General features: G+C 40.4%; 2 protein-coding genes across 2 annotated transcripts in view; one reads left to right on the top strand and one right to left on the bottom strand.

Moving 5' to 3' along the window:
- carmil1 (capping protein regulator and myosin 1 linker 1) overlaps nucleotides 1-18,509 on the top strand; it is a 361,807-nt gene that overhangs the window by 245,283 nt on the left and 98,015 nt on the right. The window lies entirely within an intron of this gene.
- Nucleotides 10,945-17,735, bottom strand: tap2a (transporter associated with antigen processing, subunit type a). The gene is made up of 11 exons (XM_080441793.1): nucleotides 17,111-17,735; nucleotides 16,339-16,453; nucleotides 15,953-16,083; nucleotides 15,529-15,734; nucleotides 14,722-14,919; nucleotides 13,686-13,814; nucleotides 13,305-13,493; nucleotides 12,748-12,921; nucleotides 12,298-12,457; nucleotides 11,836-11,972; nucleotides 10,945-11,486 (listed from the first exon to the last, which is right to left on the bottom strand). The coding sequence occupies exons 1-11, from the start codon at nucleotides 17,664-17,666 to the stop codon at nucleotides 11,295-11,297; spliced, it is 2,187 nt and encodes a 728-aa protein (XP_080297919.1). The 5' UTR covers nucleotides 17,667-17,735; the 3' UTR covers nucleotides 10,945-11,294.

Genomic DNA, 18,509 nt, shown 5'->3' on the forward strand with positions numbered 1-18,509 from the left:
CAATATACCTAGACTGTATTATTGTGTTGTTTTATATTGCCCATCTTCTATTTGCATATATCATAGTAAATATTGTCCAAAATGTAAAACAATACATCTGTTTTGAGTATAAAAATGTCTAGGAACCCAATGTAGATGCAATGTTGCTGCAATATTTTACGAAAACAGAATATTTCCATACAGCAATGAAAGCCTCTTTGCCTGTTTAGGGACAGTTCAGGGTGTCACAAGACTAGCCAAGCCCAGGAAAGGAACACAAACAGCTACTTAATTATGCAGTCATGCAAAAGCCTTGTAAATGTTTCAACCCGAGAAGGGACACTTGATTATACTCTCAAACAAGGGAACCAGGCCATCGAGACTAGGCATTTACATCTGAATAGAGGTGGGATTCCTCACAAGGTTACCTCAAGGTGGAGAAGGTAGAAACAGAGGAGAAACGGACATTGTCAAAAATATAGACAGAAATTCTGAAATGAAACCCAAGTTTCAAAATACATCGATATATATAGACAGAACAATAGAACAACAATGCACCGATCTATATTATTACAGTATAGGGAATGAAACAGACATAAGTAAATCAAATAAAACAAAGATGATCACCAAATCAAATGAGATTAAGATTAGGAAGCTTTCTAATCCTGCATGAGCAATCTCTTTCACAGCATATGTCTCTCAACAATCTAGGTGGTCTATTTTGAAGGGTATACTACTGTGGTGTTGTCTCACAACTCAAATGTCATGGGCTTTGTCCGTTATACAGTATGAAGTGCTGTATGAAATACTAGTTTAAAAATGACAGTTTTAAAATGAAGGCTTAGGTTGACACTTTAACACTTTTACAGTCCAGATTTTATTATTCAATACCACCTATTTAGGAGGTATTGACAAAAATGGACAGTTTCTAAGATAATGCTTCAAAAAACGTTATCCTAATGAACTTTTTACATTTACTTTTTGACCTGTGTGTGTGTGTGTGTGTGTGTGTGTGTGTGTGTGTGTGTGTGTGTGTTTTCGTGCGTGCGTGCGTGCGAGCGAGCGAGCGTGTGTGCGTGCGTGCGTGTGTGCGCGTGTGTGTGTGTGTGTGTGTGTGTGTGTGTGTGTGTGTGTGTGTGTGTGTGTGTGTGTGTGTGTGTGTGTGTGTGTGTGTGTGTGTGTGTGATGGAAAGGAAGGAAAGTGAAAGAGAGTGAGTGAGTAAGAGTCATTGAGAAATAGGTTACAGAGAGACTATACTATAGTGAGACTATAGTGAGAGAGAGAGAGAGAGAGAGAGAGAGAGAGAGAGAGAGAGAGAGAGAGAGAGAGAGAGAGAGAGGAAAGGACAAGAGTCAGGGACAGTCCACGGGAGACAGAGATAGAGAGAAAGGGAGTGTCAGATAGAGACAGGGAAAGAGACAAGTAGCGGGTGGCACTGTGGCAGAGACAGTGCTGTAGGCAGAGACAGTGCTGTTACTGCTGTAGGTAAACAAATGCTTAATGTATTTAAAGTATATGAGTAAATCAGGCAGGCTAAACAGTCAGGCATGCTGGCATACTATCCCACTACTTACTGTACCTTCTATCACCTATGTTTATGTTCCACAGTTTATATTACACAGAAACATACTTATTTTTCTACTGCTGCTGCAATGGGATACAGGTCTAGTGCAAACCTTGTGGGCACCTCAATGTTAAATGGGCTGTTTTTCCCCCCCAAAATGTAAAAAATTAAGGATTAAAATACGCTTTATGTATAGGCCTACATGTATACATGACTTTCAGGAACTAAATGTAACCTTTAGCTTCTTGTTTATCCTCACAATGACTGGCTATCACAGGTTGTGTAGCAATCTGTAGCATTTGTAGGAATATTGGGCCTTAAATTAAAATAAAAAAATATGATAAAAATGAAAATAATGTATTTGGCCCCTCATTTGTAAAATAAGTTATATATATATATATATATATATATATATATAGGCTATACTGTATATTATCTCCTTTTTGGTCTGGAATAATGCCCTTTAACAAGCAAATCTATGTTTAGTTTAGTTTTACATTTGAATTTGAACTGACATTCTCATGCAATATGTCTTTCAGTGAGCGTAACTAGAAGACAGGTGAATCAACCATGTCCTGACTGTGACTGATTGGATTAGGATTTGGCAGACAGTTGAAAACCCTGTTTCCCTCAAGAAGATTACGTTTTAAACCCGTTTAAACCTATGGTTTAAACCTTGTCCTGGAATTAAGATTACATTCAATTAATGAGTATTTTGTAATTAAGGATTACATTTAAACCCAATCAATAATAAAGTGAAGGAAGTGCTTCTGACCAAGGTGGTATATGCCAAATTAGATTATAATATACCTGGTTTCTTTTATCTATTTATTTATTTTTGTTATTTAAATGTAAACAAGTTGTTTCCAGCTACATTAAATTACTTATGCACGTAAAATATTTGTAACTGACCTTGTTTGCCATCTAGTGACCTGTCTCCAAGGTAAACACAATTGAAAATGGTTGTGTTATACTGTCATCTAGTGGCTATGGGTGGAAATGGTGAAAAGTAGTGGCTATGGGTGGAAATGGTGAAAAGCAGTGGCTATGGGTGGAAATGGTGAAAAGCAGTTCACGCACGCACGCACGCACGCACGCACGCAGGCACGCACGCACGCGCGCGCGCGCACACACACACACACACACACACACACACACACACACACACACACACACACACACACACACACACACATATGCCTACAAGGCCACTGATTTTAGGCTAATTCACCTGTGTTTCAACAGCATTTATAGCGCACATGCACAATTAATAGCCTACCCACAGCATATTAACTAATATTCAGCAGCATGTCTACAGGAACACTCAAAGCCAACAGCACAATTACTAGAAACAATTTCCTGTGGCATAACTGTAGGCTATGTCAACTACACAGGATTTACTGCAGAGTTACACTATTTTAAGGCCAAAAGCATAATAGCAAACTAAGAGCAAGCCATATGGTGTCACAGGCAAGCAAACTCAGGAATACTTTATAAGACAGTCTGACCCAATGCATTTTGTCCTGGCTCTGCTTTCTGAAAAATCGTACACAACATCATTAGTCTAGTCAAGTGTATTTTTACATCATCTTGTCCTCAATTTCATTAAAAAAAATATATATATCCTGTATCAGTCAAGTACTGAAGTCCAGTACTTGAGTCAAAGTATAGATACTCCTCCTGGTCAAATATTACTCAACTACAAGTAGGCTACTGTAAAAGTTGCTCAGTCAAATTTGTACTTGAGTTAAAGTAACGTACTAACTAAGGTGCTTTATTTTAACGATACTACTAGTATTCAAAAGTACATGCTTTTAAAAATACTTAAGTCTTCAAAAGTACAAAATATCAATAGTGAAAATAACAGATCTACAAGCTCACAACTATATTTTAAATAGGAATACTTTCTCCCTTCCTAGAAATGTAGTGGAGTCAAATGTACTATATTTGTCCTTGTGGTGTACAGTACTCAAGTAAATACTTGTAAATACAGTACTTTGTTACTGTCCACCACTGTGTTTACCATGCTCCATAGCATTTTGCATGTGTGCAGTTGTCAAGGTCATGTTATCATTAATGACCTGTGTCTCTGGTTCAGAGAACTTTAATAGCTCTCTCTAGTTTCTCTACTCCTTAACCTAATGGGAATGTACATTTCTAGATTCCCTTTCTTAAAAAATATTTTGTCAGCAATAAATAGGATATTCCCTGATTTCTGCAAGGGTTGAGCCCCTATAATCTGTTCAAAATAGTTTTTGTATTTTTTAAGGCCTAAGGCCTAGCACTGAAACATAATATGTTTAAATATTATTTAAAGGCGCATGCGGTCAAGTGTTATATATGATGTTATATGATTGAGGGGCTCCATTCAGACATTGTAACAGCATCTTGCACAGGCATAAAGCACGGACTCTCTATTGCCAGGGTGGTCTGTATGACAATAGAAAATGGTGTACATTTGTAACACATCTAACTCTGTATCGCCTGTGATTCACAGATGGACAGCTAGCATCTGTTTTTTTTTTTTACCTTGCATCCATCCATGAAAGCACATAATTATGTGCAACATTTATCACAGCCTACACAGTCCGTTTACTTAGAAGCCTACAAACCTTTTGTCTGCTTCACTAAAGAGCGGTCCTAAAACTATCAAAAAAGATTGTTCAGAGGGGAGTAGTGTATTCTACATCAATCTTCTTCGGTTGTCACTACCTATTTAGGTGTCTGTCATGTCTTTGGTGAAACTCATACCAACGTATGCCTCTGCCTGGAGTCCAATTAAATGGAATACTGTTCAGTTCCCATCTTATATTTTAATAGTCTTAGGGGTGATAATATGTATAATCTACTGATTACTGTTAACAAACTTTTAAAATAGCATTTGTACTTTACAGTAGCCTATGTGAAATGAATCAATTTCATAAACTGTTTTTGTTGGACTGTATAAGGGGTGAAATTGTTATTGTCTTACTGTTGTGTTATTGTGTTGATAATTGCCGAAAGTGCTAGGGGGATTATAGTTCATTTTGTTTTGTATAATTCATTTGATGTGTTTGTTTGTTTTTAGTTTAGGGGAACCATGACAGATAGATATTTTCAAACATTTATTTGAAAGTGATAGTAGAGAGAGACAGGATATGCAGAGAGAGGGAGAAGGGGAAATAAATAAAACCAGTGACTTGCTGATCAGGGCATTTTGTGTCCATGTGGTATGTGCCTTTAAGCACTTGGCTAACTGTTTGGTTCATCCCACTACATCCAAAGCCATTGTCATGGCTCTTGCTTCAGAGCAGAAAACTGGTAATTATTAGGTGTCAGGGATGGCCAAGCTGAAAGAGGGTAGAGGGACCCCTTAAGTTTCCTGGGGAGAAGACCAGGAAGGGATGAAAAGGACGCCACCACCCTCTGGGTGCTCACCATCGGATAAATGTGAAGACACTTTTGAAAAAGAGACACTGGAACAACACTGGGAGAAAGTTACCAAGAGGACGCTCCCCCAGAGAGCGTCAGTGCATCCCACGGTCGTTGGCAAGATTAGCTGGCAGAGGGCAATGATGCCAAGTCCAACCAGACACTACTAACCGTGGAGCTTTCTAGCAAGCTTCTAAAAGTGTATCCACTGATTACCCCATGGCCCAGGGGCTATGGACATCCACCACTACCCGCCGTCCAGCATGACCAGATGGTACACCATCTCCGTTGATGATGCCAGGTGGTTTGAGCAGTCAGCCAAGCTTCAAAATGGCCTGCCACCCAGAGGAGGTCCCAAGCTGCTCCGCTACACTGGAGATGAACTTTCAACCTTCTACCCCAGGGGGGTCCCCACTTGATTTTGGGGGATCCCCAGATGACAGTGAAGTGACAATTTAAGGATTTTTAAGACCTTTTTAATACCTAAAAAAAAAGAAACTTAAAGAAAAAGATTCAAAATTACTATACACTATACAAGAATAATGTAAGAAAAATAATACAAGAAAGAGGCAAACGTTTTGAAATAGCCAAACACAAGCTCACAACACAAGGCAATATTTATCTGTGAAACCGAGTCAAACTAAATTTCATGTCTCAACTCCTACAATTCCAAATGCTTGTCAGGGTGGGTCCCCAAGTTCAAATATGATTATTTTGGGGGGTCACAGCCTGAAAAGGTTGAGAACCACTGGCATATGCCACTGAAAGGGCTGGTAGGGCGAGTGCTAAGGATCCTCAGATATCTCCTCATGAAAAAGCAGATGAAGTACACCACTCTCATGGCCTGTGCCCAAATCAAGAGAAAGTGGCTCTGACTGCAGGCCTTTATGGACCCCTGCACTGACAACATGCACCAGGCTGCCTTCAAGAGCATGTTCATCCGTCCGGCCCACAGACACTCTGCATTGATGACACTGACAGCAATGCTTCAGAGCGAGAACACAGTAACAGAGGACAGGGATAATAGTGATATACCTGCAGTGCTAGAAGATTTGTATCTAGTAGATTTGTAGGCTGAGTCAAGCCTCAGGTTAATTCCAAATGGTAAAAGCACAAATAATGTTAAGGCCTTTCTTATTTGTGCCACTGGATGGCAGCAAAGACCGTGTGTCAGTCATTGTGTCTTTTTGGCCAGGAGGTCTGGTTAACTTTCGCCTATCTGCCTCTTCACATTTACAAGAAATCACGTGGTAGCCGGTGAACTTACCAGGCGACACCACCCCCTCCCTCCCTCTCAGCAGGGACTTTCCATTTGATCACGGGTCTCAGTGTGCCAACCAACCAACCACCATGATGACAAAACTCACGACAGTGCAGCCGTTAGAACACCAACAAACCCGCCTTTCGAGTTTGTCCTCACTTGACCCAGAACACGAACACGTTCTATTTCAGTACATGCACATTACATAATAATGTGAGTTTGCATACAATAAACAAACCCTACAAACGGGTTTGTTTGTAGCTTGTAGGCCTATATGCTCAAACTATTGAGATAATGTGTGTTAGTTTTACAACAATGTTTTTTTTGTGTTTGACACACCTTTTCCCCAGCCATACATTTAGACTATAAAGAAAGAATGCCTGGTTTATGCCATTAGTAAATGACTAAAGGCTATACATCCACCTGATCAGGGGACAACAAAATATGCCTGGCTCCATAACATTGGACTGAGAGTGATACATTGTCTGTCCTACAAATCAAATTACAATTTAAGTGTGTGTGTGTCCTAAAAATGATTTAGGACATTGAACAATCAATTGTGAGGCATGAGGGAGGGAGCAGGTGAAGCATATAGGTTGGAGGGCGAGAAGGGGGTGAGGAGGAGGGGTGGGGGTGGGAGAGTAATTAAAGCATGTGGGTGAGAGGGTGAGGCATGGGGTTGGGAGGGTGAGCCATGCAGGTGAGAGGGTGAGGCGAATGGGGATAGGAGGGTGAGGCATGGGTTGGGGTAGGGGTCCTGTGTGTCTGCCTGGTTCCCACTGTTTTTTATGCCTTTATTTATAGGACAGTGGACTGACAGGAAATGGGGAGAGAGATGGGGAGTGACACGCAGCAAAGGTCGCTGAGATCGGGACTCGGCCCAGCCTCTTTTTGACCGAGTCTTGACCAGAGATACCTTTGTTCTTCCATCACATTAAGCTTTTTCCTGCAGAACTTTGTTTTAATTAATGTTTGATGTAAGGAATACAATTATATTTTGTAAGTGTTTCGCACCAAAATAATACTGTATATACACGCCAATGATTGTTTTCTTAACTGACAGACACTTTCTCTCTCTCTCTCTCTCTGTGTGTGTGTGTGTGTGTGTGTGTGTGTGTGTGTGTGTGTGTGTGTGTGTGTGTGTGTGTGTGTGGGGGTGGGTTAATATGTTGTGGTGAGGGCTGGCGAGGTGACGTTAAACACCTTTGATGCCACCAATAACTGTGTCCATCAACAACCATGTGTCCAGTACAGCAGTGAGACCATTAACTCCTACTTGTAGTCGCTCTAGAAGTCAGTGTCAGCTAAATGCCTAAAATGTAATCAAGTACATTGTACAGTATCAAAGCCACAGTTCTTTCATTCACTTAGCCGTAGCCTGGAGTCAGATGCAGGGGCTGAACTACCAAACAAAAGAAAATGAAAGTGAAAGAATGGAGAGAAGGGAATTTCCACTGTGGCAGTGTGGTATGATCTTATCTCATGTGTGTTGCCGCCAAATGTTGAATTGTTATGGTGCAGTTCTGGTTACACAATTACTAAACAGTGCACATGCACATGCCGGGAGGGTTTGGGCGTGCACTTTAGACCAAGTGTTGAATGTTAATGTTGAAATAGTTGAAAGAGCAATAACAATGCCCTAATTCTTTTTTGCAAGCGATTCAAAATAAACGTCACTGTCCGCCATTTTACAACTCAGCTTGGCTTGTCGTGAAATGGCCGTTGTTGACCACATTTGAATTTCCTTCTTTGTGCAAAGCACATGAATGTATTTTCTTCTGTGAAATTGTGTCAGTATGAACTCTGTGTTAAATATATACCTCTTGTAGTAGTTGAATGTTGTGCATAAAATGTTTTCTTCATTGTAAACATGAAGCAAGGCATTGCTGAGATATAATGTGTGGTGGACAGCAATAATTACCCCTTGGATAGAGATTTAAAAACTGAACTCTGCATGTGTCTAAATCTAGCAGGGAAATAGAAGCTTTAGCATATGACTATGGGTGACATTTTGTAGCAGTGTTGCTGCGTTGATATTGGGTGGTGGTGTTGGTGGTGATTTCCCATGGTGCTGACTGTCAACTTGCAGCTCCGTTGTCAATGCATATCAACTAGGAAGTGTGCCAAAAAACGTCAGTAAAAAGCTATGGTTGGGTGCCAGGGACTTTTCACTGTTGCCGTGAAACAATACAAACCCAATCAAGCCATATAGTCAGTAATCTGATCAATAAACCTCAAAGGAACTGGAGGAGACACGGTTATCACATGGCCACAAATCACATTTTGAGTTAAGCCTCCTCAAGAAGGCTAAAAGATCAGAAATTCAAAAATAGGAAGAAGATTTTTTTGTTGGTTTATTGGTTTAGCACCAAGGGCTTGTGTCAAATAAATATTGTCTCTGTACTTTGTACTTATTGTTATGGGTAGATTTATAATGTTGGTGATAAAATAATATTTCTACTGTAAGGGCATCATCTAAATTGCAATGGAGATGTAAAGGTAGCAGGGCCGTGCAGAGAGTGCTGAAGGTGCAGGTGCTCAAAATGTCCACGAAAGGGCACATATGCGCACGATTTTTGGGGTGGACTTTTTGTGGGTGTCCCTTGTGCCATTTCACACCAGAAATTTAGTATGTTGGATGTCTTATGCTAATGGAGTAAGATGTTCCACAATAACATGGCCCATGTCATTACTGCCATTACCCTCTCGCCTCCTCTGCCTCCTGCATTGGATGCAGGATAGGTGGACACTAGGGACATCCTTTATGGGCCCCTCAATGTAAAATTGGCTATTTTGTCCAAAATAAAAAATATATATATATTTGAAAAATGGTCTTAAGTAATGTAAAGTATACACAATGTGAACATGCATGGTACATCATTATCAGACTTAATTTTATCCTTCAACTTCTTGTTTATGCCCCAAAATGACTGGATACAGGTTTTGTAGCAATTTGTAGCAATTGTAGAAATATTAGACCTTAATTGCCGAATGTTTAAGCATATTCTAATCATGTACACTTTACTTTAAAACATTTTCCAAATATATGTATTTTTTTGCATGTTGGACAAAATAGCCAATTTTACATCGAGGTGCCCAGATGTCCCTAGTGCCCAGCTATCCCGTTATCCCTGCATCATACCACAAACAGCCTAACACGTTAACTTTAAGATGAGGGCAAAGCAACTCATTTCATTTGACAGCTTCAGTCCATGTGGGATTTTCATCAGTGCAAATTGCAATAAAATAAGCAATACATTCAATTCATTACCATGTACACATTTAAATAATTCACATTTATCTATGTAGCCTATTTGCCACCATTCCCATTTTCATTCTTCAATACTAATGATCAAATAAAACAGATAAGGCAGGTGAAGATCAAAATGTACTAAAATATGTACCTGAAAACATTTGAGGTGAGAAACAGCTGATGCAGTAACATGCATGCTTCAGCAGTAGCAGACCAGGAAGAAATAATTCTGTAGCTACAGTCAAGAGCCAGTTAATTCTCATATAGATTGGAAATAGTAGGAAACAATTAAACTGACTCTGTACAAACTAAGCTAACAAAAGCTCATGCAATGAACACATCTCAGTTAGGTTTTGTAGCTAATCTGCACAAAATGTGAAGTGTAAAACTTTAAGCAACAATTTATTGATGGGGGAGTGAACTTAACATGCAAACAACCTGTCTCAAATCATGTTGTTTGCAGCTGCAAGGATAACGAGGTGGGAGCAGGGGTCATCACCATGGCAGCTTGTGATGGACATTTTCATTAACATTACATTTTACAATGTGAGTGACCACAGTGGAAAAATGGTGCAGGAAAAGAGCAAAAACAGAAGGCATGTCATCTGTTGAGAAGGAGCACCGAGGGAAAGGAGGGCAGAACTGGACAAGTAAAGTGCATTTATGTCAGTTGAGAGAAAGCGTTTCAAAGTGTCCAATAATGCTAATAATAACCGTAGTAACACTCCACAATGATAATCCATGGAAACCCTTGATCCACAGCCTCACCATCAGACCTCCTCACCTCTGATCAAAGTTATGCACCTTTGCATCAAACTATTGACTATTGACTATAAACGACACTGCATTCCTTTCAATCCAGCCATGACTTTCTCATGAAGATAGCTAGTACAGTATCTCTTCACCTTAATGGAAACCACAACTCTTAAAGTTGACACACAAAAACGAGTTTAGCTGGTAGAACTTAATCTCTTCCTGTCCTCAAGTAAACTTTTTTTTTTAATTATTCAAAATCTTCCTAATTTTTTTCTCAAAAAGGCTATTCAAAAATAGCAGACGTACAAGCTTGCAGTGCGGCACAAAGTGACTCACTGTGAGCTTTCATATCTGCTATTTTTTAATAGCCAACCTATAAATGGATAAAGTGGTTAAAATGATTGTTGAATGATTATTAACACGTTGCTGGGGACCCCCTGGAATCCCCTCAAGGACCCCTGGGGGTTCCCGGACCACACTTTGAGAACCAAGCGTAGCCCTACTGGCGTACATTCAATTCTCACCTGAGCTTTCTTCCTGTGACTCTCCTACATTGTCACTCTCTCAGCGTTCCTATTGTCTGTCTCAATAAAGGAAAAGCAAAAACAGACGGCCCATTCCTAAAAAAACAACAACACAGGTCACTACTGTTTCTTATTTTGACTTGCATTTATTTCAATCAATTAATCAATCAAACTAAATTAAACGAATTAAATAAACTGAAATATCACTATCCATATTATCTGAAATCTTTAACATTGGCATTAAATAACAATGCATAATGTAATTTTTTTGCATGTAGAAAATAAATAAGCAAAAACAATAACTATAGCAAACAATGTATTCAATATTTACATAAATTACAAATTCAATACTTTTATAGTAGTTTCAATTGCTACACTGTCATGATGTTAACATATTGTTGGCCACAGTTGTGATAAAGTAGTTTTATCTCTACAAATCGCAACAGAACAGTGCAAAGATATGACACATAACATGGCCGTGATGACAATAAATACATCATGTCCTCTCTCTGTGGCTATGCCATCACCATAGTAAGTACACGAGGTCACTCAGTGAAGAGCTTCTCTCTCAGTTTGTAGTACATGCCTTTCATCTCCATGAGTTCCTCATGAGTTCCCTGCTCCTGGACCCTCCCCTCCCCAATCACAACAATCTGATCCGCCCTCTCAATGGTCTTCAGCCTGTGTGCAATCACCAGCAGCGTCTGGTCGGGGTTACAAGACAGGGCCTCCTTGACCTGTGTCGTAAGCACAAAGCAGTGATAACATGAAGAGTTTGTCAGATTGTGTATAATTGATTACCTTTTTATAAAATAGCCTTCAACACCATCAACAATGAGAAATGCACAGAATATTCTAAGGAGCACAAATGTGTAGACGGTAATTGTTGACGTTAAGTTGTTCAGCAAAATTATTGAAGACAAACCTGCCCTGGTCTTCTAAGTAAAGTATCCAAAATATAGCAATAATTAATCATATAAACAGTAGTAATTTATTATAATAATTCATATGAATAATTATGATAATTAATACTATGAATAATAGTATTATTATTATCATGCTTTTTCAACGTATTATGTTACATACCTTTGTCTCACTGTCACTGTCCAGAGAGCTGGTGATCTCATCCAGAATGAGGACCTGTGGATGTCTGACCAGCGCTCTGGCTATAGCCAGCCTCTGTTTCTCACTCTTGGATAAATGACCACCTCCCTCACCCACCTCTGACAAATCAAAACAAAGAATAAAATAAATAAATAGTGAATAGCACCATAAAAACTATACCAGTCAATGATGAAGACAAAGTAAACCAACCTCGTCACTCGAACTCCAACTATTGCTTTATTTTCTGATTTTTAGCTTCCTGATACATCAAGTGCTGATTAAGAAACTTATTTACAGCACATATAATATTCCTACCCCAATTACATTCATTTTATACCCACTGTCACTGACCCAGTCTCCATACCTCTAAAATGCAATGTTTCTACATTGGCACTCGGCCAGGTTTACTAGCACAAGGGAGAGTTGTATCAGATCCTTTCCCACCTGTGTCGTAGCCTTTCTCCAATTGGCTGACGAAGTCATGGGCATTGGCTTTGCGCGCTGCTTCCTGGACCTCGTCCAGTGAGCAGTTAGGAAGGCCGTAGGCTATGTTGTACCTGACTGAGCCAGAGAAAAGCACAGGCTCCTGGCTCACCAGGACTATCTGTTAACAAAGAGACACTCATCAGAACGAATAGAAGACTGTTCTGTTTTGAGTGATCCAAAGACGATTTTGAAGATATTTCTGCTTTAAATTGATTACAATAGTGATGATGACTGTAGTTTATATCATGACTAGCAGAGTGATTCTTGACTGTTATTAGCATTAGCAGGGTTACAGTTATTAGAAAACTTAATATTGTGAGGACAAAATAATGAACATTTTCACCTGCATACAAAATAAAGAATGAAAAATTGAGCTTATAACAAAAAAGATTATAATAATGCCATTACCTTTCTGTGGAGGTAGTTGTGTTCATATGAATGCAGTGGCTGTCCATCCAGCAGAATTTCTCCCTTCTGCGGCTCGTAGAACCTCTCCAGCAGACTGACACACGTGGTCTTTCCTTCTCCTGAGGCACCCACCAGGGCCGTCATCTTACCCGGGATCAGGTCCAAAGAAAAGTCCTGACACAACCAAGTGACATAATATCAAATTCACAATACATTCAAGTCAACATTATTAGTCCCTCCATTCTAATTAAAAGTGTGCTAAATGTTGGGCTGTAATGAAAACATATGCAAGCATAGATGCTTGGTCCTCTCTCAAAACATCTGGTTCAAGTTTTGGGATATGTGTTAAATTCACTGGAGAACGATTTGACAGATGGCAGCTCTGTCTTTTGAGATGGTAGAAGTTGAGCTGGTGGCAGCCGCATTTTCACTACTACAGTTATCAATTGATTAGATATATGGTCACAAGCAACACTTTGTTTTAGGATATGTGTCTGTGTGGTTATGTGTATAGAATTTCTCTTGTGAACTGTGAAGTGTTAGCGTCTCAAGCTCACCTGCAGCACTGGTCGATCCGGCTGGGTGGGGTAGGAGAAGGTAAGCCTCTGAAAGCTAACGTGTCCCTGCAGGTGGTCGGGGGCGAGGGTTCCTGCGGTGGTGACCCGGGGCTCTCTGTCCAGGTACTCAAATACCTTCCCAGCAGCACCCACCGAGTTCAGCATGTTCCCACACATGTAGATCACTGTCTGGAAGGGTCAAAGGGTCAGAATCTAAGGTCAGCATGGGACACATGATGCACCAAAACAGTATGTATTAATGTTTCTTAGCGATATATGAGCGTGTTAATTTAATAGACACTAATCCATAAAATCGAACTTTAAAATGTTAGATATCCACGTATATTTTCAATGTTTTTAATGTATTTTAGTTGCAGATACCCTAATGTTATTCCCCAGATGTTCCTGATACATTATGAAGGAGACCAGGTTCCCTGTGGTCATTTGTCCTCTCTGGATGAAGAGTCTGCCATAGTACAACACAGCTACCGTCATCACCAGTCCTGTCAACTATACAATCACACACATGTGCATACATGAAGTACCGCACAACCATGTATGCATGAAGACAGGCACAAATACACATAAAACAGTATATGCACTGATCAAAGTACATAGATCATCATAGTTCTTTCTTGTAAAAGAGACTCATGTCTCAGTTACTGGTTAAATAAAGATGATAATACACACACTTAACATACATGCAGGTGCACTCACATAAACTCACGATAAATGCATGGATATAATATAGTACCTCTACTCTACACATGGGTACACACATTTACATACAGATACACAACATACTGTATGTGTACAGTATACCTACATATTCATGTGCACACACATAAATACATAATATAAACTAGAAAATGTGCTCCTCGGAGCACAGGTCTCCGCCAGTACTGTTCCTGATTAATCCTGTCTTACCTATTTATATTACATATTGTCACGTGTCACTTGACCAATGTTAGCTTGGCTGATGGAAGCTCACTTCAAAAAATATAAATGATCTTTTGAAGTGCGTCACCTATTTATAGGTTTCTATGTCATCATGCGTCTCGCTAGCCAGTCAGAGCATTGGTGACAACAATATTGTCACGTGTCACGCGAAGCTTGACCAATGTTAGCTTGGCTGAGACGGGGGGACACACGGAAGGACAAGAACGAAAACATACTCTCCACCTCTGGCGGAGACAACAATACATTCACATAGAGACACACACACTGAAAAACACAGTAAAGAACACAAATGAGAAAACCAAACATCTCCATGAATTCAAGGCTTCATGGGGTGTGTAAATGATAGATTTTTTTGTATTATATATGCACAAATGCACAAACACAAATATATCTCCTACAGACATCTTCATATTGTCCCCATAAAACAAACACCAAAACAAACCAACAGTCCTCTCACCCTCCGTGCGAGCAGGTAAACAGCCCGGACAGTATCCCGTTTGGTCTTCAGAGAGTGTGTGACCATTAGGCGGCCGTCATAACGTTGGCCCTCGCCACGCTCCATGCTGAAGCTCCGCACGACCCGGATAGAAGACACCGCCTCGATGGCAGCTTCATTGGCCCGTGCCACCGAGTCCTGCACTGCCAGCAACAGCCTCTGGAAAAGTGGGAAAATACCCCATTATCCTGATTGCCTGGTACTTCTGCTTTTCTTAAATGCTCATTATTATGCTATCATCATTATCTTAAATTGATTAATCTCAGTTAGGATTACCCATGTGTCCTTAGCTGGTTAAGCAGATAAGAAATAGAACATCCCACCATCCCACCTTCATATTCTCAACCCTTCATATTACGCTGCGTGGTCAAGGTACCTTTTGCGTACCTTTTTGTATAGTTTGTTGGTCTGAACAGTAATTAATTAAACACAGCATTTTAGCAAACTGGGTTTTAAATGAGTGTACATTATGTCATAGATATTCTGTTCTGTGTCTTAAATGGTGATCAGTAATTTCTATCGACATGGTAATTTTACAGCACCTACTGTCAATGTGTGGACAAAATAATTTGAGACTGGCTGGATTTTCATGAAACTTGATTAACATTGTGGTCAAAAGATTAAAGGTCAAGGTCAAAATCGAGAACTGATGGTTAGAGATGTAAAAAAAAAAGAAAAAGAAGAAAAATATATATTGTTACGCACAGGGTTACATCCCCAAGGGACAGTTTGTAATTATGTTTTATGAATACACTGCTTTTATTTGACCTGGTAGTGTGTGTCATAGATGTTCTGGATGAGGCCAGTGATGGGTGTTTCCATCAACACCAGGAATGTGAGCTTCCAGGACAGACTCATCATCAGGGAGATCATGCCTACAGTCATGATAATTGTCCTCAGCAGAACGTTCGTGTTCAGAGCCACTGCCATCCCCATCTTCTTGGTGTCTTCAGACAGCCTGGAGGTGATGTCACCTGCAATAGTAGTTCAAATAAAATAATACAAAAATACATTTGTTAATACAGCATCACACTCATTTTAACCACTTTATCCATATTTTATACGTTTGTTATTTAAAAAAATGTAGATATACAAGCTTCTTGCAGCTTGTACAACTGCTATTTTTGAACATTTCTAAAGGTAGTTGAGGTAGTTCTAATAGTATTTGTTGGTGGTGGTGTAACTGCCTCACCTGTCTTTACAGCCTCAAAGAAGCCCATCTCCTGTTTGACCAGAGCTCCAAACAGCTTGACCTTCATTCTGCATGTGAAACTGTTGACAGCACTAAGAAAGAGACCTCCTCTGCACCCTGTACCTAAAGAGCTACACCACACACACGTGTGTGCACACACACACACACACACACACACACACACACACACACACACACACACACACACACACACACACACACACACACACACACACACACACACACACACACACACACACACACACACACACACACACACACACACGCACACACATTAGCCCTTTCAAGGCACTTGATGGTCACCCCATGTATAACATGTAATGTATCAAATAAATGTGTGGTGCTGCTGTCTTTATTTTGTTCACCTTCCCAAAGAGTAGAGGCCCATGAAGAGGATGGCTGACATGAATTCACTTGACTGGTACTGACCGCCCAGGATGTCAATGACTTTGCCCGTGTAGAATGGGATGAACATATCACCTGAACACACAGTTAATGGACAGCAAAATTCAGATGCGCTGCATGCGCAGACCCAGACTGACAATAGGGGGTGGGTATAATCTACAGCAGTGTGTTTCGGGACCCTCCCGGTGGGTCCCCCAAATGATTTGCAACATTGTTTTCTCACTCAGCAGTTAATACAACATCAGTTAATAAAACTATTAAGACCTCTTTAATAACTCTAAAATAAAAACGAAAAAAAGTAAGACCATCACTGCATCAAATGTAATCAACAAACTATAGAATAAAAAATGGTCAAACACAACAGAGCAAATTATGAAATATTACCTGAGAAAGAGGCAAACAATTTAAAAATAGCAGATCTACATGCTTTGCATGCATGTAGATTGGCTATTTTTTATTTATTTTTAAGTCAAACTAAATGTAATGCCTCAACTCCTACAATTCCAAGCACTTGTCAGGTCGGGGGTCCCGGTTCAGATATACGTTTTTTGGGGGGGTTGAGAAACACTGGTCCAGTGGTCTACAGAATAGTTTGACACATAATTAAAACACTTTACATTATAATAATTTACCCTCGCCTCAGTCTATTCCTAAAGTTGTCATTCTCTTCCTAATTCTCATTGAAAAAAAAAATCCTTATCATCAAATCAACAGCAGATTTAAGCTACTTACAGAGAACAGCCAGTGACAGGAACACGAAGGCTCCCAGCAGCAGCAGATAGTCGGGTTTGTAAAAGCGGAGGACTCTCATGAACAGAACCCTAGACTTCTGTTTCTTCTCTTCCCCGTTTTCTCCATCGTCCCTAGTGTCCGGGATGCTGATCTCCCAGAACAGGGCAGCAGCGACCGATGCCCCGCAGCACAGGAGCCACGATGACGGGCTGCTGAACCTGCTGTGCCCCAGCAGCAGCGGTCCATCGGAGCCCTGGCTCTCCTCCTCCTCCGCGTTGTAGAGCAACGTGCGGCCGGTCTCATACACCGGAGAGAGGAGAGTGTGAGCCGCTATGTAGCGGATGAACAGTGATGAATGAACACCCAGGGTGAACAGAGACACAGCGATCAGAGCCAGGCATCGGAGCGCTGCAACGACCCAGTGGTGCAACAGGTCTCCAGACGCGCTGCTGTAGTGCTGCTGCAGCCTGGATTCCACCCAGTGAAATAACACAAAGTCAACGAACAGCGATAAAGCGACCGCTAAACATTTACGTGTCGAACTCGTTGGTGACATTTTTTTTTATCTGCGTCGGTCGTCCTCGTGAAGTTTTTCACTGCCGCGGCTGCTCGCTTTTCAACGCTTTTCTTTAACCGAGTATACTTTCAGTTTCAGTTTCTGGGTTCTGCCAGGCTTATAGGGATTTCCCAGAAACTAATTTTTGTCATATTTTTTGATATAGGCCAATTGTAAATGGCTCAAATTATATCCACATTGTGCTACTCATTAACACAAATAAAGGCCAATTTCATTTTTTATTAAAGGTATTGCAACGTTACGTATCGAAATACCTGGCTGTCGCACACACACACACACACACACACACACACACACGCACACGCGCACACACACACACACACACACACACACACACACACACACACACACACACACACACACGCACACACTTGTGAATCTGAGCAGTGTGACATTATTCTATTTTTGCACTTATTTCACTTATTGCTTATTAGTGGTGGGTAATCTCTCAAGAACAGATTTTTTTGACGATGGGTTCCCAGATTGAGTGGTGGGAGACACGGCCCCATAGTCACTCTCCTAGTAGGCCTACTGACCCGTTCACTAGGCCTATAGGCATTTTTATCTGACTGCCTCTGGCTATTTCATAACCATGGACAGCGACACACTCAACCTACACATGTGTAGGTTGAGTGTGTCGCTGTCCATGGTTATGAAATAGCCAGAGCCAGCCAGATAAAAATGTGAGCTTGTAGATCGGCTATTTCACAATTTTTGCCTCTTTCTTATATTATTTGACAATTTGGCCAATTTTACTTTGTTGATTACTTTTGATGCAGTAATGGTCTTTTTATTTTTTATTTTTTTATTAAAAAGGTCTTA

The sequence above is a fragment of the Gymnoscopelus braueri genome, assembly GCF_963280865.1.
Source record: "Gymnoscopelus braueri genome assembly, chromosome: 11".
In the NCBI taxonomy this organism is placed as follows: domain Eukaryota; kingdom Metazoa; phylum Chordata; class Actinopteri; order Myctophiformes; family Myctophidae; genus Gymnoscopelus; species Gymnoscopelus braueri.

Excerpts from the sequence above, each read along its gene's own strand:
- tap2a (XM_080441793.1), bottom strand. The coding sequence starts at position 17,666 with ATGTCACCAACGAGTTCGACACGTAAATGTTTAGCGGTCGCTTTATCG. Across the intron at positions 16,454-17,110 it reads CCTGTCACTGGCTGTTCTCT|GTGATATGTTCATCCCATTC; the intron begins GTAAGTAGCTTA and ends CTGTGTGTTCAG. Across the intron at positions 15,735-15,952 it reads CTTTGAGGCTGTAAAGACAG|GTGACATCACCTCCAGGCTG; the intron begins GTGAGGCAGTTA and ends CTACTATTGCAG.